General features: G+C 38.3%; 1 protein-coding gene across 1 annotated transcript in view; it reads left to right on the plus strand.

Annotated features, from left to right (window-relative positions):
- The window catches only part of CCSER1 (coiled-coil serine rich protein 1), a 647497-nt gene that overhangs the window by 263281 nt on the left and 360325 nt on the right, over positions 1-23891 (plus strand). The window contains exon 6 of the mRNA XM_026084203.1: positions 6197-6274. Within this exon, the coding sequence (XP_025939988.1) occupies positions 6197-6274 (78 nt within the window). The remainder of the gene's footprint in view (positions 1-6196; positions 6275-23891) is intronic.

Raw genomic sequence — 23891 nt, forward strand, 5'->3', positions numbered from 1 at the left:
AGAAGTGGGGTAACAGGACGTTCAACAAAAGATGCATCTGGCATCAGACCRTTATCTGTTTCTCTTTCCCTTGTAATTACAAGGAGACAAAACCAAAGGATTCTGTCTTTCAGGTCATGGACTATCAGAAATCTGCTTAGTACTGGAAGACTGATTAAAACAACTGCTCACACAGTTATATACATATACGTGTATGTATAACCAACCRCAGTGAGCATAACCAATCAGTTCTGTGAGCACTGAGGCTTCATAGTTGTGTTTTAGCACTAGGGCTACTAAAATAACAAGTCCTATCAATGTTTGATACAAAGGCAATTTAATGTCTTTAATATCCTTAGATATTAAAAAGATATGAGTCCTGTTCTCTGTTGATGTTGTTACTCAAGAAGATTCTAATTCTAATTGAAGCCACTGGGAACTTAGCCTGGTTTACCCAGAACGAAGCCCRTAAAACTATGCTCAGAAAACTTTCTGAACGTTTTTTTCCATACTCGAGATCAWTTCTCTGTAATGGTTACTCAGGTGCATGATGGTAGAAAGCTCATTTCATATATCTGGCACTTTTGTTAACAAAAGTGATTTTAATTCTGCTGGCTTCCATTGTTTATAGTTGTTTTATTTGCAGGAAATTTATGTATCAGCAAAGTTTCTTCGTGATGTTCAGTAATCTAAAAACTACAGAAATTACAGCATTCCAAAAGCTTGTAGGGGAAGGTTGCGCACTCGGGATGAACARCCAGAGTGCTTCGCCTGCCTTCCAGCTTTGTTTTTAACAGTCTTTTGTAGCTTTGAGCAAATCGCTTCACCTTCTTTTTCACTTCCATTGTTGATAAAATGGGGTAATGATATTTAAGCACAATATTTCATAAAGATACTCTGCAGATCCCTTAATAAATCCATTTACAGTTCTCTGATTACTCTCAGTGTATCAGAATGTCACTATTGAGCTTGCTGACTGCACTTATTTAATATCCTAGTTGTACTCAACTTCTAGATTATAAAATGATACTTAGTGACATAACTTACGATACAACTAAAACTATTGCCCTAGAAGTAAGTTCAACACTCATCCACTACTCCTTAGAAAAAGCTGTAAAGTACACAGATTGTCCTTTCTTTTCTTTTCTTTAGTTATTTTAAGGATTTATTTGTTCTCTAGCTCTAATATCCACTGAAGGTTTTCTCTGTCAGTATGAACTTCTTGGATCAATAAATTGTGATACTGATCTCCAGAGAAGTCAGTGTCTGCCAGCTATCATTTCAGTGTTTACTTTTGTTGAAAAGCAGTTGTAGCAAATTAAATTGGCTTCTGTCACTGGATGATATGCAGTGCATGGTCCATATTTTATGGTACAATTAGCTAAGGGTGATACATAAGCCTCTTCCTACAGATTAAAGGCAAGATTCTATAGCTAGAAAAACCCCAGTTTATGAGATAAGATGAATCTGTTTTCATTTAAAGAACAGTGTTGAAGACTCAAAGACTGGGAGATGACTACTGCTTTTTTAAGAAGCATAGTTTTAACAATGTGCATTTATATATTCTTGATCTGGTGCACCGCTTGGGAAACACTGACTACATTTTACCAGAATGGAAGGTGCTTTCTAATAGCTTTTCCTCAGTAATTTATTTTGTCAAATAGCAAGATTCATAATTACATGCGAGCCGAGCGGGAGGCAACCGGTGAGCGACGGGCAGCCCCGGCCAGGCCTTCGGGTGTCCCCAGCCCTGCCCCAGTGCTGCGGCCACGGGGAGGGTCGGCTCAGGGACGCAGGGCGGGGGGCATGGGCTAGAGCCGAGCCGTGTCCGTCCGCCCCCCGCCACCTCTTGCCCCGGCTGGCGTTGGTCACTGCCTTGCCTTGGGACTGCAGAGCCTGCGTGTGCGCTTAGGTAGAGGTTAAGAGGTGGAGGCCAGCCCAGCCGGACCTGCGCCTGAAGGTCTGGGGCTGAGAAGGACCTGAGGGGATCAAGCGCGTCTCGTGAGGCTCAGCCGCGCGGGGCGGGTGGTCCTGGAGGAACTGGTTTGCCATCGCTGTGAAATGGAGCGTTCCTCCGCTGCTGAGAAACCTCGTGCTGGCCTCGCTGTGCCTCACACRTTGCGTGAGGGGTGCTGTCGGGTGAAATATCCGGGGCGTTTTCATGGGCGTTCAAAATGACTGTGCTTTACGCAGCTGGATCACAACTCTGCCAGGAATTACCTGTGTCAAGCAACATGTCAAAGTATGAAAAATAGTAGTGTCATAATAGTAGTACTAGTAAATGCTGTCACCATGGTAGCCTCAGGATTTAAGAAGGGCCTGCGTGAAAACAACTCTGTGGGGGAGGGATCCACTGTAAGGCAAAAGCAATTAGCAAAGTAGTTGGGTTACAGCTGCATGCATGCCCGTATGCCTTGCACCTACAAAGCATGCAAACCAGTATACCTGTGACAAGGACGGCGTCACAGTATTGGTGGAGACACTCGAGGTTCAGCCTCCCCTGTCCTAAAGGGCGGTCTCAATAATGTCTGGTATTAGAACTGTTCTCCTTCATCGACAGCTTGCACGCCAGGCAGTGTCTCTGTCTCGCTGCTGCCTGGCTAACTTCCATGCGATGCCGGCTGCCGGGCGCTGCAAGGATGTACCTTGTCCCCATTTCTCACACCTAACACTAGATGACCGTTGTCATTAGAGAAGGAATTTGCGTTGCTGCAGTATACGGGTTAATGAAATGGTCACTGTGTTTTGAGACATATTTACAGAAGTGGAAGAAAACAAAATGACACCGAGCCTAAAACTACTTGAAAGCAGCTCCAGAAAGAGCTTCTTTCTGTTTCCTCCAGCTAAAAAGGTGGGATTCTGTCCTCGAGCAAGATCTTCATCCTCCATCAGGATGTGAGGAAAGTTTGCTTCCTTATACTTATTTTCTTCCTTTGCTTGCCTCGTTCTCCAGAAGTCTCCTGATAGTTAATCACATTTTTAATGTTTCTCTCTAAGGATTAATCATTAGCACTGCCTAGCAATGATTGCATAGTACATGTTCAGTTAAACAGTGAGGATGATGTATGTTTAGGCTGATCAGCTCTAGAAATTAGAAAAAAACCTCAAGCATTGGTCACTGAAATCTTGAAACAATTATCTGCAAATGTCTAATGTCCATTTGCTGGATTTTAACACATAGTTCCAAAGGAAACAAAAAGTGCTGAAACCACTCAAAGAAAAGAACACAGCTTTTTTCTGATACGGGCAAGACATTATTTTTTCAACTGTTGTTCTGGGAAGTAGTTGAATTGTTTGATATTCAGACATTTTCCATGCAAAAATGGAGTTTAGGTGATTAAAACTTTGCAATATTCTATGCCCTTTAGAATATTAAGAAATTTCCAGCAACCCAGGTGAAAGGCCCAGTTTACAAAACCCAGTGACGGTATCATTTTGCATTAAAAACATGTTAAAAAAATGCTACAGTTGCAGAGCTAGGTAGTGCAAAATTAGGATATGTCCTAATTTACCTCTGTTTTGCCTAATATGTGTAATTATGATATGAACAATATTGAACATCTACTATGACATTTAACATAGGATTATAGCCTAATGGTATAACATCTTCTAGTTAATTTATGACTAAAATCAATCAGGTTTAAGCTAGACTGTCTGCTTTTCTGAGAACAGAATTGGGTTAGGGAATGTCAGATAAAAAGTCCTCCTTGGATCAATTCCTCGCAGTTGTAGTTTTTTATGTATGGGGAGCTTTAAACTGAAAAGTGTGATTATGACAAATACCCTGTGGCTGGTAAATCTAGATGGGTGGTGTTATGTAATTTGAAATTGTTAATGTGTCCCTTCAGGAGGGCAAGCTGACAATATCTCTCAAAGCAGTGATTAGTTTGGAGAGGTTTTTTTGTTTAATAGCTCAAGAAACAACCCTTTTGGTACTGTCTTTCTCAGTTCTCCAATAATAAACTCTACTAGCACCACTGGATTTAATTAATTTACACTCGCAGAGAAGCTGTTCTGTATTCCTTATGGAGCAAAACTGCTGAAGTTGTTGGAAGGGCCACTGCGGGTAGGTATATGTGGACAGCCGCAGCCAGACACAAGCTCTTCTGCCCATACCCCAAGCTGGCCAGACTCCAACCAGCTGCAGTTCAGAAGCAGTGTAGTCGCTGTGGCCAAGCTCTCCATATCTGTACCGTTCGGGCACGGTGCTGCAGCAGCCCACCTTCCACACCTGAGCTGGCTCGTGGCCAGCCAGCACAGAGGAACTTAGGTTTTTCTGAAGCCATCGTGTGGATGTGCCCTGAGAATTTTTGTCAAAGCAACTTCGGCAACCTCAGGGCTGTTTGACCTTTCTGAGGTTCTAGCTATATTTGAGAATTYGCAGAAATTGTGGCTTGTGGAGAGCCGAGCAGGTACCAATCCGCTTTGCGGCTTTCAAGCCGAGACTGTTGTAATGCTTAAAAGATTGGACTGTCTTCCTGTTCGCTTCTAATTGCGTATTAGGGTGCTGAGTTTGTTTTGGAAAGCAGCTACTTGATGTTTTTTCTTTTAGGTTTTTTTTTCCATTCCGTGTATATTAAATTATCCTCAGCTGAACTGACTGCTTTATAGACAGACTAGTCTCAAATAGAAGGTCCCCAGTTTTGACTGCACTTTGAATTTAATCTGAAAGAGCTGTATTTCACCTCCTTTTAGCAAATATTAGAAGTCTGTTTCTGTGAACAAGCTCAGGAGTCTAAGTGTTAAAATTTGTAACYTTACTGATTACCAAAGCCATGGATTCAGCAGGCTTTCTGACATGCTATAATCTTCCTTATTCCCAAAGAATCTGTCTTCCACATGTTATAAACTGCCCACCTCTGTCTTCCTCCTACAAAATAATTGCCACATCACCCTTCAGTTTGCCTTTACTAACATCCCTTTTATTCAAAAAGTACCTATGGTCTTTTCTTTCAGATATGGTGTAACTGAYGCCTATCTAACTAAACTCAGTAATTTTCTCAATAGGTACTAACTTGGAAGTCTGTGCCCTCTATTGCAGATCTGAGGGAGGAATTTGGTACCCCAGATCTTGTCTCGTTTTTTTACTGCACCAGTTGGCTGAATAGATGTGTTATCTCTGCGTACGAATGTGCTCTTGCCTGCATCCTTACAGCTTCCTGGGTGCARCAGTGGTGTTCACTTGTGGAACCTGTGCTCATCGAAGGAGTCCTGTAGGCTCGTAGCAGTGTGCGAGCAGATACCTCATGAGTTAATTGCATATGTTGAAGTCATTAAATCGTTCTGCAGTGCAATGCCACAGTATGAAAAGGAAATATACTTCTGGCCGTTCATGCAAACATGTTTTTTATGCTGTCCATTATAACTTTTCTTTTCTTTTTTCTTTTAACTCTTGAGAATTTCTTTCCCAACAGGTATTGTGTGTTCTAGTTTTCTCCAGAACAGTCTTTGATATTGTTTGTGTTTTTTCTTAAATCTAGATTTGTTCTTGTAGTCTTATTACCATTCAGAAATACACACAATTTTCTCACTACTTTTTGCAGCTCTCTCATCTATAGAAGTAATTATTATGCCAACCAATATGTTACTAAAATATCACCTGAGAAAGACTAGGTTCTTACATCAGTCTTTCAGACATTGTGTCCAGATACCTCCATTGAGGTATATCAATTTATTTTCAATATTAACTTTGCTGTTCACTGTTTGTTTTCATATATTAATGCTCATTTGCAAGATATATTGACTCATTTTAAAGTAATGTTTTTTTAAACATGGATCCAAATTGTTTCCTGTAATATATAGCTTTCATATTAACTTTGCCTTATAATTTTGTATCAGGACATCAAAAAAAGTTGTATATTGTAGTTTGCTCTCTATGAAATAATTTCTATATTCTCATTTATCCTCCTGTATTATTCTTTTATAAACACAGTTTTTGAAAGGGGAGTTAATTCAAAATACAGAAAATAAAAAATACTTATCCATTAGTAAAATATTTAATCTTTTACTAATTAAAGATATAGTATAGATTGCAATTGCTTTGTCAATTTAATTCTATTGAATCTTCTTCTAGTTTTAATACCTACAGTGTAGTTTTTGAGGGTTGTTTTTTTCAGAATGAAAAAAGATGTCCCATAAAAGGCACTGAAGAGCGATATGGTGTTTTCATGCCCAAAGCTTGACTGGAAGGGCTAACTGCTGTGTGCTTTTCTTTCAGAGTACAGACATGAGTCCAGCCAGCAGTACCACCTCGCTTCCGGTCAGCCCTCTTCCTGAGGAGCCGATACTTTTCAAGGTACAGTTAATCGTTTTTATAATAAATATTGAATATGACTTTGGTCTTATTATGTACTTATACACTGTGAAGTGCTGAAACTGTTGCTTCACTTTCTTAAAATTGGTTTGGTATCAGCAGATGTTCTTATGCACTTCTCAAAAATTAGTTAGAACAAAATATTCTTGTTTGTGAAAGGATTATTCTTCCGCTAACAAGAGACTATAGCTATAAAACGTTATTTAGAAACGTGAAGACTATGTTTTTATATATTTCCTCTGCTGGTGATACATTTTGATATGTGTGTATATAGTTTTTCTTCAACGGATTTCTCTATACATTGCATTTCAAGTGCATATTTTAATGACACGATTAGTTTTCTCAAACATACAAGAAATCTTAAAAGCATCTCAAAAGCCAGTTTCATTGTAAATCCAGTGTAAACCACAGGCCTGTCACTGTTGTTAATTATGATAATCAGTGTATTTTGGTGGTACTGACTGTGAGAGATGCTGCACTCCGTTTTCAGCTTCCCTCTCGGCAAAGGAACGTGAATTTCTTGGGAACTGTGGTAACAAGGCGCTCCTGGCAATATGCAACTTTGTAATGTCTGCGATGTGAGGAAAAGGTGGCCCTGTTTCATTTTTTCATTTAACTTATACTGTCTACAGAAGCCCTGGGGCGCAGAAAGGCCTCTGACATAACCTGGCTCTTGTGAGAGTTCTCCCAAGGCTACGCAGCTATTTCAAGTAGTGGTGACGCTGAAGGAAAAACAGGTTCCTTGCTCGTGTTTGCTGAGACAAGGAAGAGGTGACTTACGGTTTCAGCACCATCGTTGTCTCAAATGTGTGTCATACTATGGCCAAAGTTATACTTCCTTTAAAATTTCCCCTTTCCTCAGTAAGCTTCTCACTACTGTACAAAGGCAGTTAGTAGCCTGAGTTGTGCGTAGATCACACTGTGATGACACCAAAGGAAGGCTGAGGAAGTAGAATTGATGAAGCTTTCTAATTATACGCTTGTGTCCCTCTTGCATATGCCTTCAGTGCAGGAAATACTAGCCTCCTTCGGACCTTTCCAGCCCCATGAGAAACCTTGCTTTTCTCTTTCCTTATGGCCTTTCACTGCAGTAAATACAGTGATTCCCAGAGCTGCAGGTGTCACCTGCTCAGGTGGTACCTGTAGTGTCCCTTCTGTGTCTTTACACTACTTTCAATTGCTGTGCCCACTCAGCTTTCTGCACCTCTTTTCACAGGTTTTTCCCGTTTCCCCCATATTTTGTGCGTCTGCGCAAGAGTTACATGCCGTGGCTCATAACCGTGCACGTTCTATCTATGGTTCATTAGGCACCCGATCCATGGTCTCGATTGCCTAAGGAGTAAGCTTGCTCTCTGTTTTCATCCACAGAGGTACAAATGGGGTCTCTGTGTTCAGCTATCCCCTGATTTTCATTTCTCTTTTGAGATTTAATGTTTTCAAGACCCCTGGCTCTCGGTCCATTTTGCCTGAAATTGAGCAGTGTTGTGCCAAGATGCTAGATCACACAAATCTTTATACTTTGGGATACCAGGTTAAATACATGTTGAAATTTTCTTAACATTATAAGGCAGATTCTGTAGTTATTGTTTCTCCCTGTGCTTTGGAAACAGCAAAGGAAGAGGCGGCTCAGCCCACCTAAAGGTAAGAAAATATAGCCTGAAGTAGCTATAATAAATGCTTGAGTTCAAATCCTCAGCTGATGTAAGCCTGCACTACTCTCTTCACATTAGCAGCACTCTGACAAATACACTACAGTGCATTTATTTATTTTTAAAGGAAATAGTGCTTGTATAGCTCAAAATGGGTTGTAAATGGCTTCTTTGAATGGGAATAGTTGCTCTAATAAAGAAATAAGGTATTTCTTAATATTAAAAGTCCCCTTCCTTTATATTTTATAGTAGAAAATGATACAAGAGACTGAAAAAGAAGGCAGGCAGCTTTATTTAGTCTTTCATTTTCAGTCAATTTTCAAAACAGGAGATACATTTTCCTTTGGAATTTATGTAAATTTTGAGGTCAGACTGAGAAATACATCTCACAACCAATGCCGTTAAGTAGAAATAAAATAATATAAAATGCAATAGTTTCTGTTATTGCTTTCTGACTCGCTCCAAGAGAGAGCAATATTGTTCCAGTAATAATGCAAGTGAGTGGTTTTGCAAGCCATAACCCTTTCCAAATACTGTCAGTCTACAATATTGGCTTTTGATAATGGGGTGATATATTTGCCATACCAACATGATAGTAACCCTTCCCACCTCCTTGCTGTATGAAATGAAAAAATTGAAAAAAAAGATCTACTTCGTGATTCTGAAAACACAGATGCAACAAAACAGGGCAGTATAAACACTTTGTCTTGTGGAATATTTGAAGATTGCTTAAGCTAATGAGCTTTTGTATTAGACAGTGAAATGAAACCAAGACCCTGTTCTCAGTCATACCTGATTTTATACCAAGAAAGAGAATTGTTCCTTCTTTGATTTTATCAGTTTATTTTCAAAAGAAAGACTTCATTTCTGTGTTAAAAAAGCATGCAAATCATGTTATCATACTGATATTGCATCTAACTTTACCATAGCAGATGCTTGTGATTTTTAATCTCACGGGATTAAAAAGAAAATCTATAAAAATCTATAAATATGAAGGAGAGCCAAAACTTGTTCAAAAAACATTTTAAGATTTTGAATTTAATCAAAGGAAAGTTGGAAGCAAAATTCCCATGGGAGTGCTTATGTGTTTCATCTCAGCTCTAGTAGCTCTGAACTCAGCTACCATTTTCACCTTATATTGTGTATACTATGATATGCAGTACGACCTGAGAGCTCCAAATCTCCGCAGGCAATATTCTGGAATATTTGGGGGAAAGCTTGTTCTAGTACAACAAGTTCCACCTGGGTCTGTTATATACCTTTTTTTTTATTCAATCACTGTATTTTATTTGTGTTAATACATCATCTATAAAGGAATGTCAGTGATATCTAAAAACAGGAAAAGAAAAGATTAGAGTAAGAAGTTAAAGGTAGCCAACTCTGGAGCCATTTAAAGGTAAAAGCAATCCAGAGGAAATGAAAGCATAAGGTTCCCATTCAGCAACCTTCGCTCCCTAACTGTTGTAAATAGTAAAATAGTACAGGAAGTTGGTTTTGGCTGAGCAAAGAGCACAGTAGTCAGAAAGATAACCAATTCTTTATGCAGCTTCAGGTTTACTTCTCGCTGTGCAGAGTTAGCTCTACACTTGCGCACACAGCAGCCTTCCCTAGCTGTGCACTTTAAAAGCTTAGAAGAAAATCCTGTTCAGACAAGTATGCGAACGGTGCACTTTTCAAAAGCTTTTCTCTCCCTCAAATCTAAACCAATTTTCAATGAAACACTCAAAGGCATTTCTTTTCCAAGAGGGTTATTTTTATGTCAGATTTCAGCTTTCTATCCTCATCTGTTTTCCATGGTTAGAGCTATTAAAAAAGCAAGATCTTTTTCTGTATTATGGGCAAAGTGTGTGTCCTCTCTCTCAAAAGAACATCTTTGTTGTTGGTGGTGGTCTTTTACTTTGTTGGGGCCCTTGCGGTACTTCAGAACAACAATCTGTATGAAATATAGAGTATGGAACTACACTGTTTAGGATTAGTTGCTTAGCACAACTTGCTTAGCATTAGTAGCTAAATTTGCTGAAGCCTTAGGCCTCAGGCTGTAGCCGCTGCTACGTGCTTTAAAGTAGTTTTACCAAGGACACTGGTGCAGCTGGGAATGATACATCCTGAGAAAGTACAGATAAGCTAGCAGAAGCCAGTGGGAACCAAGGTTAAGGGCTAGACAGCTTTGCTAAACAAGCAGCAAGGTACGAGGCATGACCGCTGTGTGCGTGATCGGTGCCATGATTGGCTACCTGTGACATAATCTGTATGAACCACAAATCAAGGGCCAGAGCGCCGAATACTTGTACTTATAAAATGGGCAAATTGCTGAATAAAGATGGAATTGAATCTGCATTCTGTGAGTGCGTATGATTCTTTCCCGTCACTCCCGCGGACCGCGACATTACTTAAACTTTTTTTTGTAGGGAAGAATCTTATTTTGAACAGGAATTTATCCTTCTGTCCCTATAGAGTATTCCTTGGAGAACTGGAGAATTAGAGCTTTATCTTCGGAAAAAATGTGACACAGCAGTTGAAAAATTTCTGATTTAAGAATTTGAAAAACAGGGCAGAATGGTATTTGTCATGCAACCTTAACCCAAGTGATTATTCTGCATTATAATAGCAAAACTGTCTCTGGCACAAATGTGAATGACATTTAATTATAACTACTTATATCTATGTTTATAAGCTGTAATTAAAAATAATTTTGCCTTTACGCTTCATTTTGAAAATCAGCGAAGGGAGGGGATGTTTCTGAAAGGTCAACTTACAGAGCAGCATCTCATCCATTTTTTAGAACCTGTTTCTTTCTCCTGCTCATTATATCATGCTTTATTATAATAGTATTTTCTTAATTTTAAAGTTATTCTAAAATACAGTGACAGAAACTTTTAAGGTGGGAAATCCATGAGAGCCACTTAGTACATAGTGTAGATTACTTGTATTACCTACTGATACATCATCTGTTATAATGAGCACCAGTCTCAACCACAACCACAACTGTACACACTGTAACCACATTGTAAATACTAATCATAATARTAATTTGTTAAAACAATGTTTAATTGCATTTGCATTCTGTCATTAACCTCAACTATGCTTTACTAATTGGCATTAAACATAAGAAAAAAAAATCCTAATGTTCTTTCTATTCTACTTTAAGAGAGCTAAGAATTTCCTAAGCATTTATTACTTCACTGTATTCTGACTTCTGTAATTAATACTCTTGATGCTAATGCCCTGAGTGAGAAACGGAAGTGTCAATACAAGTGGCAAAAGTGAACAATCCTTAGCAGTGTTACTAAAAGCAGAAATTAGATCTATACTAAGAGTTCTGCTGTTCATCCTGGAGCTCCATAGGCTCTGAAGCCTTRATACTGGATATATTCAACATCTTTGTAATCACTAGTGGACATGACTCTGTGGCAGTCTGTGACATTTGTGCATACAACTTTACAAAGAGATAAATTTTCCATCTGGATGATAATCAGATTTGTATTTTTAATACAGATGTTTGGAATAGTCAGTATGACAGTTACCATAATGCTCGCTGGCTGACCAGGGCAACATATCCTTGACAGTGTGACTTGACAGATCTGGCTTAAGAATAAGACCTTGTCCTAATTTAAAGTTAATCAGAAAAGATGGCCACAACTTGGGTTTGTACTTAATGAGACTGTTTATGCTAGGTGACACAGAGCCCATCTCTTCATTAATGAAAATGCACTATTTCCAATTTTTTGGAAAGTATTTGCCAGTACATCTTTGAATGAGACTATTTTTAATGGATTGCTTCTTTTTCCCCCCCAAAACACACCCAGAAATAATTGCATAGGCATTATATCCCACTGAGCAGATACAGATTAGGTTTCAGTGACTCTCATTAATGGGCTGGAGGGTTCTTTAGCTCTTCTCCCTGTCATCTCACCCTCTTCCTGAAGTTCTGCCTTGACTGAACAGCATGTAATATCTGAAGCCTCAGATTTTCTTCTGTTACAGAAATATTTTCATTATTTCCACTAAAGTGACTAGAGTTATAGAAGTATGATTCACCCAACCCCACCTCTCCTAATCTGCACCCACTGATCTCCAGCTCATTTTAAACCGCTCTCTCATCTCTTCTTTAGTGGTTTAATCTATTCCTCCCACTCTTTGCTTTCATCTCCTGTATAACAGTATTCCCTTCTTCTCAGAGTCCTTATGTTTGACTGGTTTTGCAAAGACTTTCAAAAGTCATGTCATCRCTGGGGCTTTCTGCCTTTGAAAGCCTTCAATTCTGTAATTTGTAATTTCTCAGAAAAGTTTTATACATCTAATTTGTTTTCTTAGTCCTTGTCATTGTAGTATATGAGAGCTGCAAAGCCCTGAACCTATTCTGAAGGTAGGAGGAAGAAGTAGATATTATGGGTCCTACTGCAAGTTGTGTCTGTGCATGCATTCATTCTCTTTCCCTGTTTCTTGGTAGCTCTGTGAGTGSTTTTCCTAAGGAACAGGACTCTGTCAGCAAGTCTATCTGAGCAGAAACATGTCACCTGTTTGTAAATAATAACTGCATCAGCTCATCCAGCCGGGATTGGATATAGCTGTGGAATTCTCCTTCTAAGCTTTGACTGATATAAAATGCAGTGACTAAGAACAGTGTCATCAAAATAGAGCTTAATGGAAGAAAAAAGTTAAAAACAATATATACTTACCTTGTTTTCTCCTTACCTAATCATTTCTTTCAGGCCTTAGCTTATCCAGGCCCCTAAACTGAGCCTGGGAAACTGGTTGTCTCTCTCCCAACATGCTTTTTGTGTCTTCCGTCAGTTCTCACCTCTTGCTCTTGTAGAAAATACAGCTATAATTATGGCCAAATTTTGAGCATGCCCTCAGGTACATTGTGTATATCTGATGAGTAAGATGTCTTGGACACCATGGAACCAGGCATATATACCTCTTCCTGCCATTTTTGAAAGGATATAATAATATATCCTTACAATATTGTATAATATAATACATATGCCTATATATTATAATATTAATATATAATAATATATATAATACATATATAATTAATATATAATAATATATTATGACAATATTATACTATTTATTATAATAATATATAATATTATATATATGAATAATAATTCAAAAATACGTCTATACAATTTTAGGAATACTGTATGTGATTTAATCATTGAGGTAGTATTACCTCGTAGCTTCTTTGGGTTATTAGACTTTCTTTCATGAAAGCAGTTGATCTAGCTCTCTTAGGGGAAATCGGTTGAACAAGAAGAAACAAATAGACTAAATAAGCAGTCTCTCAGACAAAGCTAAGCTCAGGACAAAGGATCGCCTCCAGGGCTAYGGCTCCATCCTTGATTGGGTAGTGGTGGCAATTAACTAATCTAAGCGTAATGAACTGTTAAAAACTGACAGACTGTGTGGAGTGAACATCAAGAACCCTGCAAAGGTTATTTTTTGTCTGAACGGCTGATTTATGGTTAAGGAAGAAAATGTCGCCAAGACAGAAGTAATCTTGGTGTGCCTCTAGGTGACTTACACTTAYAAGATACTGTGTATGGATGAGACAGACAAGTATTTACACAGCCGGAAAATAAGCTGGTCTTCCCTGAGATTACCTTTAAGCCTTCAGGGACTGCAGCTCAAAGTTTGGTCTGAGAACAAAATAATTTTGTGCATTTGTTTACCTGAAGAGAGAAAACGTCTGAAGGCCCAATGCCTGAAATGAGGGATCGCTCAAACAGACGTGTGCAGGCTCAGAAATACAGTTATCCTAGTAATCATTAAAAGATGAAGCTGTTTTTTATTGCAAGGAACCTAGATACAACAGAAGTAACTTCCCAGTGTCACCAATATAGTTGCTGAAAGGATCAGGAATGAGGCTGGGAACTTAAACCTGTATCACCTGATCTCTTTCTACAAARTCGTAATCGTAAGTACCCTTCTTTCCCAAAATTTTCAACATGCATTCTTTTTTCTGTTAGTATGCTCTTCTTGATTTATTAAAACTTTCTCATAGGGTGACGGTTGTTTGAGAAGGCAAAATTGCAACCATTGGCTAAATTGCTGATCTTAATGCTGTGAAATTATTTTCTCAGCCAGCCATAGACAGAAAGGGTTTTATGTCTTTCTTGTTAAAATCTCCAGAAGCTGCCAGAAATTCAAATGATTCTTCAACCACAGACCTATAGTTGGGTCATCATTACTTTTTTAGTTGACAGGATCTCCAGTATAGCTTAAAACTGAATATAATCAGCACTACGAGAGTAAATATTAGGTCCATTAAGTTCCTTTGCTCAGGTAGACATGCTATCACACAATGAATTCTGATACATACCTACAGGGTAAGTGTTTTCCTGCTGAGTACTGTGTACCTAAGTGGAAAAATCATAAAATTTGTAGTATTACAGGTTGCTGAAAACATATTATCACTAGAGATTATGAAAAAATATTTTCTTGAAGCTCCACGGGAGGATCCTGGTATCCCAAGTAAGAGCACTTAAAGTTCTTCATCCTAATCATCTAAATGCAGACAGTAAATCCTCCTAATCTCACCTTGGCTGGTGACTGCTAGGCACAAGTAAGTCTGGGGGAGCACATGTGTATTCAGAAACTACGATGAATGTGCTGTTAGTGAGCACCATTATTCCAAGTGGGACAGAGTGAAATTCTGTTTAAATCAATGACAAACTACTCACTGACTACAGTGGCACATGCCTTCAATCCAGGGACGGCATGGGCTATGTCAGAGGCATGGATTATTTTAGAGGCGAAAATGTAAATCTGTACTGACCATTCCGACCCCAGAGTATGTTTAATAATTGTATTGTAGTAAATGAGATACACCTGGACTGTGTTCTTATATTTCCTTGAAAATAATTAAAATTTAGGACTGATGGGAATATAAGAATTTGTTTAATAATAATAATTCAGTTTCTAGAACTTGCGGAAACAATAGATTTATCCATCCTGGAATAAATTAGACAAACCAGGGATTTGAAAATGGGTTTCCTACATCTCAGATGCGTATTTTCACAGTAGCAGGCAGTCTCTCTCTCTTTCTGATCAGTGAGTCCATCTTCCTTTCAAAAAACCTTAGAGAGAAACTTGCATGGTTAGTAACACATTTTTGGAAAAAGATTTTGGCTTTGTTGAATGAATATTTTCCAATGAAAATCATCCAGTAAAAAGTTCATTGATTTCCCTGTTAAAACACTCATAAGCTACTTTCCCAGGATTTGTATGAGTAATGCTAATGACCCAGCCACATGTTTTCGAACATAATGCTTTACTGGAGGAAATGCAGGCTTCTCATTTTGAAATTCTTGTCAAGTTGGAAGCCTGAAAAGTGAGACACTAAAAATAAGTGACTGATTTTGATAATGCTCTCCTAGAGATTAAAAAGGCAGACATTCTGGTAAGCAATTTAGACAGCAGTTACTGAGAGTGGGATATATTCACTTAATTTTAATCATCTAAAATTAAAGGCAAGATTAAATTGCTGAAACACAGATATGTTATGCCACTTAAGAAACCCGCTACATCCTACCTTTCCTCCAGCTGCTTCTCCAGTAGAGCAGACAGATTACCAAGATCTGCTGGATGCTGCCCTGTTGTAACAGTTTGATTGGGTCATGTTCCTTTTTTTTTCTTTAGGTCAGTCCCTTGGTCATGCTACGTCTTATGGTAAATTCTGATCTCCCTTCGGAGCCAGGTGCTTACCTGGGACGCCTAGTTCTGCTGAGGGAGCTGGCCTGTGGAGGAGACTGCATGTGCAATACAGTTGAAYTGCATGACTTAAAATGTTTGATCGGGAATTTTTCCAAATATGATTGAATATAATTTCAATGCTAGTTTAGTATGGAAAAAATCATTTTCCCTATATTTAAATATTATAAGTATAAAAGAGTTATAGCATTAGTGGGGTAAGGTTCTTGTTCCTGAAAGTGAAGTACCCTGATTTTAAACCATAATATCGGCATTCTGTACTCTGTGCCCTTCTCTTTGTTTCCAATATACGGATGGTTATCTGTAAATGAAATATRTTTGCATGCCTCATCACTTGTTCAAGAATCATCAAGATGTCTTTTGTCCACAAATTTTAAAAAAGGAGGAGAAGTACAAGAATTTTTGTATTTGCTTGTTGAAGGGTTCTTAAATGTGGAATTGGCTCTTCACAGCAATCTAGGAAAGTTGCATCTCATAGGACGCATAGGGTAAGAAATCTATTTAGTCCAACTTCCTCAGGTATCAGAGACCAGTGGGGGTGCTGAAGGATATAGCAGAATGAGACAATAGAAAGTGTCGGTCATTTACTTATTAAAATGTCTAAAGGCTGTAATGAGTTGGTGTTTCATTATTGACTTTGGGAATATATATAGGAAGATGCCATTTCTACTTTGAGCAGTTTACAGATTACTATGACACTTTTTTTACGTGCTGTATTTTTTTACCTGCTGTAATATATTTTTAAACACTATTTTATAAATAGTTGAGGATGTGATACATTTATAAATTGCTGTAAAAGAATAAGCAGTGCCTTCATGAATGAAGGATTTGATGACAGCAGGAAAACCAGCCCTTGAACAGTTAGCCATTCAGTTCTGGGCAGCTGAATAACGAACAAAATATTCACCAGATTGTCTGACAAAAATTGACAGGGATTGATTCAACCAAGAAGAAGAAACTTTTTTTCATCTGTTAGATTTGGTGTCTTCAAATAAGGATTAAATCTAGAGATGGGAAGGAGGGATGAAGTTTTATTTTGGATAATATTGTTTAAATATTTTAAACTTATTTTGCCTGGTATTCTGTTAGCCAAATTTTCCCTCTGTGGCATTTTGGGAATATCTGTGTTTCAAATGTCTTTAAGTTATATGTCCATAGATGCCACACAACTTACTGGAATGATGTGAAAAAGTTTTGACTTCAGTGATTTTTCAAAAGACCCCTGGTAGATTTGTGTTGTATTGCTAGGAATAATGCAGAAAATAGAGAGTAGGAGAATGTTTTTCTCAGTCCAGGCCGGAAGGTAYGGGAAGTTCAAATCACTGCTGAGTGTTTACACGGATGAGGCAGCATTGGGAAGCACATACTGAACCAGGCTGGTACGTTCAAGGAGTCTTTGCAGTCTTYGTATTCCCGTTCTGTCTTCTTTCCATAACTGATTTTTTTTTAAATGTTCTGTCTCTTACAGCCTTTTAAAATTAATCACGAATACTGCATGCCCTACCGCTACATTTTTTCACCACCTTGCTTCCTGAACATTGCAATTTTGGCTAACTAGGAACAAGACCCAAAGTTAAAAATCTGAAATGAAATGCTGTTATTACCAATTAACTCATCTGCTAGTTGTTATAAGAATGGGATCCTATAATAAACTGAGAGGGAAATAAAACTGTGAAGAGAAGAGCTGTACGCTGTTACGTGCAGTCAAATGATAGATTTTAGCATTTTGAACAGGAATTCTAAAAGATTAAATTAAAGCTAATCAGGGTATAGTGGAAAAAAGTTTTCTTTAAGTGCGTGACAGATTGCAGAGAGGTCCGATTCCCAGATCCATATCCGTGAACCTCTGTGTATGTTTGGTTTACCTCGTGGTAGAATGGTTTCACTTCACTGCATTCAGCCTTGTAGTTAATCYGTAGCACTTCTTGGTCTTAGGGAAAACCATGTAGTATGAACAGAGAGGAATGAACATTTATATCCAAATAATTCTAGGCTTTGATGGGATTAGGATTAGGATAGATGAACAGTGCCTCGATAGGCATCCTTAARTGCAAAACTGAGGGTTTGAATGGGGCAGGAGAAATCCTTTTCCACTGATGCCCAGCAGTTTAATTTCATTCCCAGCGAGYAAATAATAAAGTTCATTACTGTTGGCCACGCTGTTGCTCACTGTCAGGAATCAGGAATGATGGGGACCTCCGGTACCTCCCAGCCTGTTCCTTACTCTTCTGAGCAGCTATATCATATAGTCCCAATCCTGATTTGAGTCAACTCACTTTAGGAAATGCYTTTGATCCCCTAATGGTCTTATTGGTAGACTGTCCCAGAAATTTATATTCCAGGGGTGTCTGACTATGTCCATTGCTCAAAGTCAACATTACCATTTGCCTTAATTGTTCCAGTTTTGGATATCTTCAATAAGCAGGAAAGGAATGATCAGGCATGGCTGATTTTTCTCCACATGCCAGGATCCTTCCAAAATACAGTCAAGTTTCATATTTATATGGAAAGACGCAGAAGCATACTACACTCCACGTGCACAGTATAGAGCGAGTCTTAGTTTCTAGTGCTCCTAATAAGATGCCTAAATAGCCAGCTTATTTAAATCAATAAACAGAAATAAAGTTCAGAAAAAAATCAGTGCATCTAAAACTGAACCAGGTGAAGGTTGGATTTGAGRGATAGAGTTGTTTTCAAAGGCAATTAAATATCAAACTTTTACACATAAATTACATTGCTGAAGTTTTGGGTTTGCCTTTCACTAAAAATACCTAAATTAGTACTTTTTTCATAGCCTACCATGTCTGCATCAAATTTAAAGTGTCTCGGAAACCTGCCCCGACTGAAAATCCTCTGAATGTAGTTATATATCCTATAAAAGCAGCTGCAGTAAGAATATGAAAAAGAGAACTAGGAAGAAGACTGGTGACAGTACATGTTTAAAATGATTTTAAAAGATACTAGAACCTTTTATTAGTGAGCTACTATTCAATTTGCTGTGTCAATGTGAAAGTCTGAGACTTTCACAAAAAMCATAGTTGTTAATCCTTTTATATTACAAGAGAAAAAAACGTGAAGGCAGTGAATGTTGTTTGCACACTGGTATGGTCACTGTGAGGTCGGGTGTAGTTATGATACTGTTTGAGAGGAGAAGTAGGACTGAAGCTGATAAAGTCTCTCATTCCTAAAAGAATCTGCAAACTGCCGTCGAGTATTTAGRTTGGCATTAAGTGGGAGATGAATCTAATGCAGAACAGTACTGTGGAGCAGCTGGGCCTGATTCTTCTTCCTTACTGCTTCCAAACTGGTAGAGCACCACTGCGTTGCAGCGAGTTGTACTTTATGTCGTGCTTTATGTATCTGGGTGTAATGGGAGAGTGAGCCAGCCTCCAAAAGTTACAGGTTGAGGGTTTGGACAAGTGTTGCTTAAAATGCTCAGTTGAGTTTATACTTATTGATGCACATATTTTAAATAACCACAGCAGTAATGTGGTACGCTGAACACAGTCTGGCACAGTCATGTGACAAACAACAGCGTTGGCAGTATTTCTCAGTTTTAAGAAGGAAAGGGTCTATGAAGGACTGTATCAAAGTTCCTACCTTTTTTCTGAGTACTTTAATATAACTTTGACTCATTGCTGTTTTTGTGGGACTGTTTAGATTGCTATCAGTCAATTTTCTTTGTCTGAGAACTTTTCCACCTTTTTGGACTGAAAATAAGTGTTCCTGTATTTGCAAGCTCTGTAGACCAGTTACTTTCTGCAAGCCGTTCTGGCTGCCCATTGCCTGCTCCATCCGTATTGGGCTCCCCTCACGGAGCAGCACTGCAAGGGGAGGCTTTTGTGGAAGGGAAAGGAGTGCGTCGAACCTGGGCACTTCAGCTCCGATTGTCAAATCCACCCGCAACTGCGGTTGGATGAGAAGCGCTTTTTCCATCCCAYGGAAATTTGAAACGTTTCAAACCTGCTCCTGTTCTGTACCGACACCCAACAAGCAGACCCAAAGCCATACCATTCACCCGCCCCTAATTAGAAGCAGCGAAGGTGTTAGCCAGGGTAGTAAGGTGTTGTCACATTTACAAACAGCCGGGTTGGTGTTCGTGACTTGTAGGTATCTTCATTATTTTTGTTTATGCTCTGGTAAATCCTTGAGGACACTCCTACAATTGTGAGTTTATATATTTTATGGTTATTACCATGCTTATGATCATTTTGAATAAAAAATATATACAGCCCATTAAATTATTAATCCTTTAAGTTTTTTGCTTCACTCTCCTCTTTTGACTATATTGTAATCCTCTCTCCCTCCACAACTGCAAAATGGTTGATTCCAGTACTCTTTTCTTGATTTCCATAATTATCCTCAGTGATGTGTGAGGATGAATGCAAATTCGTTAACAAAAAAATAATTCCTTATCATGACAAGAAAAAAACAGAATTATCTGTCCATAAATTAAAACAACATTATTATTGGGTTTAATCTATTTTATAAAGCAGTATGCAGCTCTTAGACAGAAAGAGGTCCTTGGAGTAAATGAAATTAATTGGAAAAAAATTAAAAAATGTTATGAAGCTGTCAGTTTTCTTATATATCAGTACTGCAATCATATAAATGCTACTCACATGTCACCCAGATGTCTTCAGTATGCAAATTTGAGGGGACTGATCAGCATGAGTATTAATTTATTCTGAGGTGCTGAGGTTCTTGCAAACGCTAATCTTCATAACACTCCTATAGGACAAACGGGTGTTACTATCTTCCTTTCATAGGAAAAGTTGGGAGGTGTCGGGAGGTTTCCACTGTAATTCTAATGTTAYACACCGGCCTGGGCTGGGACGGCAAACAGATCCTATTTCTCCTGCCTTCAAGTTCCAGCTATTAGTTATTCGTCACCAAACTCTGTCTTACCCAAAGGGCTAATCTACTTGCTCGAAACAAGGATTCTTCAACTCCTTTGCTACCCCACTCAGGGAACCAAGATTGCCAYGCAAACAGGTCTTCCCATTCACAGTCACATATGGGATATTGTAATTTCCCTTAAATAGAAAAGTGGTATCTGAGAAATATTTGTAATATTTTAAGATAACTTCTAATTCACATTAGAAAAGAAGTAATTGGTCACTGAGTGACTAGTCAGCTGTCTGTGTAGTACTGCAAATTCAAAGCTCAAGGGATGGAAAGAGGACTTGAAAAAAACTGTTTTCAAGTTTTTGTCATATTATTTTATGGGAAATGTGGAGTGGTTAATATTCCTCTCTACRGTTCCTTTTTTTTTTTTTCTACAGGGTCCTTCCAGTTGTGCTCTGCTACTTGGTTCTCTTCTGGCAGTGTGTACACAAAGGGCTTTAAAAAATTACTGAGGGAGGAAATATAATTGGCAGATATTTGCTAAAAATTTTAGTCACTCTTCTGCTGCAAAGAGAAGAGGTGTAAGTGTCCAATTCTATTCAAGTCCTTCTCTAATGTTTTCATATGCTTTGGGTTTTTTTTGTTTTTTTTTCTTGCTGCTTGTGGAAATCCTAATCCCTCAGCTGCTCGTAGGAATGTCTAGCTCCACCATGAATCATTTGAAGCAACAGTACAAGCAATCTTCATAATGCAGATCCCTTAGAAGTGTATTCCCATATGGGCACAGAAATGGCAAAACTAGCTGAATATAAGCAAGTGCATGCTTCACCAGGGAACAGATTCAGGTAAACTGGCTTATGATTATGATTTAAAGTGCGTCGAATGTTCTTCTGTGACTTATCCAAATAGGTTGCTATTTGGCTGCCCAGTCACAGCCAGTCCATCCCTTCAGGCACTACTGACAGAGTGAGAAAATGTAACTAAGCATGATGTTGTGAACTGGAGCGCAGCTGACCACTTCGTCGGGTGCTTGTATCCCTTTGACTGTAGGAGATTTGTCAGGGAAAAATTAAGAATAATATGAGTTCAAACAAGTGTAGTGTTTAATGTCAGTGCAAGCCTAATGGCAGAGGAGCAAGCAGTCAAGGAACAGTCGTGTGATTTAAGTCAGACCAAAGATCAGCAGCAAACAAAGTGCTTGTTGTTTGTGTTTGGAGAGGCTGCAACGGTGATTCGGTAGGCTTTTAGCAGTCCAGAGGTTTGGGGCTTGTTATTTACCGTACCAAGAGCCAACAGGAGGGCCCTGCTGTCACAGCATTGCTGGGCAGTCAGTGCCAAAGGTGTCTGATTCAAGACGGACAGACGGATGGATGGATAGATGGATGGATGGGTAATGTCAGGTGGAATATATCAATTTCCTCCTGTGCATTGAAGGACTGACACTTTCCCAGCTCCCTTCAAAAATACAAGTGTACGCTTTGGGACACCACTGACCTATAGTTTGGACCAGTGACTAAAGTATTAGTTTTTGTTATCCAAACCATTTTTTAAATATCCATCCTAATCGATGTGACTAATGTTCTAATTTGTAACTGTATTAAATTAGTCTGAAGAAGATAGAAGAGATACTCTTAACCTGACTTTTCAGCATTACAAAATGTATGTAGTTCTGCCAGGGAAATTCATCAAAGGGTTCTGCTGAATGAAAAGACATATCTGCAAATGTACAGTACACATAAGCTACTTTTCAGCCATACGACTCTGTTACCAGCATTTTTTAGTAGTTTAGATGTAATTTTTATAAGACAAACCTAGTTAACATCCTTTAATCACTCTTAAGCTTATGAATCATTTCGGATAGGGAAGTATTTTTTTGTTTTTAAATGAATCAAGTAACATCTTCATTCTTCAGCGTATGGGAGTTATGGGGGTAGAAAAACCTGATGCTGTCACACTGTGTGACTAATTCAATATTAGACTCTTCAGCAAAGCTAAGCATTTGGCAGCATAACCAAAAGGTTTATAATCAAGTGGAAGTAGCCAATCATTACGTTAAATCAACAGAAGCCATCTTTCTTTGCCCTGTATAAGTTCAGTTTATAAGGTGGCTCTTTCCATCTATTTTTTTTTTCTATTAGTAGTCTTAAATAACAGCGTGTTCATCATTCCGCCCTCCTGACTCAGTTTTGTCTCTGTGAGATCAACACGCATAAGACAGCATTACTGTACATGGAAATTTCACACGGCTAACACCAAATGATCTTTTCTCTATAAATGTTTTACCTTAAAAAAGGTTTCAATACAGTCTGTAATGTGGCAGTTCATGTTAATCCTGTTTGTAAATAAAAATGCTGATACGATATATGATCTGGGATAAGCACTGCTAATATGGATGGAGTGGATACCAAGGGGATTCCTCTGAGCCATTGCACAAAGACTGTCCTGGAGAAGATGAGCATCTTCTGAGATTTTTCTGTGTCATACCAGCTTCTTGGAAATAGGCTTGGGAAATAGGCTTGGAATTAGACTCTTTTCCAGTTCTTTCGGCAACAGAATTTTTAAAACTAAGAGTTTGAGGGCTTCTTGTGATTTTTACAGAAAGCTTGTTGTATTTCATACTTGGATGATACTTTTGGCTGCAGTGTAGCCTTGTCCCCAGTGCTGTGCAGCAAAGAGTTGCTGTAGGAATATCCTTCAGAGATGGTTGAATTTTGCTTGTGACTTTGTAATTCAGCAAAGAGGAATGTGCTTAATTCTGTTGACAAATTGTGATAGTCATTTCTGGTTTTGATTAATATTTAGTCATACAGACATCATTGTGGTATAAACACAGCAAAAATAATGCAATATACTTTCAAGCAAACACTTTACTTCCTGTCAGAAGTTACAGGTGTTTATTAAGACACAACTCTGACTGTAAAATTATTTAAAAGTATTGAATAGAAGTGTCATAGATAACATGACTACGAAAGAGCTAAAATGGTGCAAAAAGATATTCAGTTTCCCAGGAATGCAACAATGTTACAGACCTAGTAGTAGAGATAGCTTTAAATAAAACATTCTAAGAAGAATACCTAGAAAAATGATAAACCTGTAAGAGTAATAGAGTTGGTATAAGAGCTATCATCTCACTAATAAGAGTCAACTGATGATGCCGACTGACATTTTAAAATTCAATTTAAAAGTCCATATTGTTAACTATTTCATTCCTCCTGTTAAAAAAGATACAGCAAGCATCACAAATCTGTATAACGTACAGTGTATTTTTTAAGAGTTTCCTCTGTTATTTATATGCCAGATGGGAGAATATAAGAACAAGTCTACAAGCCAAAAAAAGCCAATGGACATATTCAGATCTGCAGAGTATATGTTCACTAGGG

The sequence above is a fragment of the Apteryx rowi genome, unplaced genomic scaffold (genome assembly GCF_003343035.1).
Source record: "Apteryx rowi isolate R43461 unplaced genomic scaffold, aptRow1 scaffold_63, whole genome shotgun sequence".
NCBI lineage: Eukaryota > Metazoa > Chordata > Aves > Apterygiformes > Apterygidae > Apteryx > Apteryx rowi.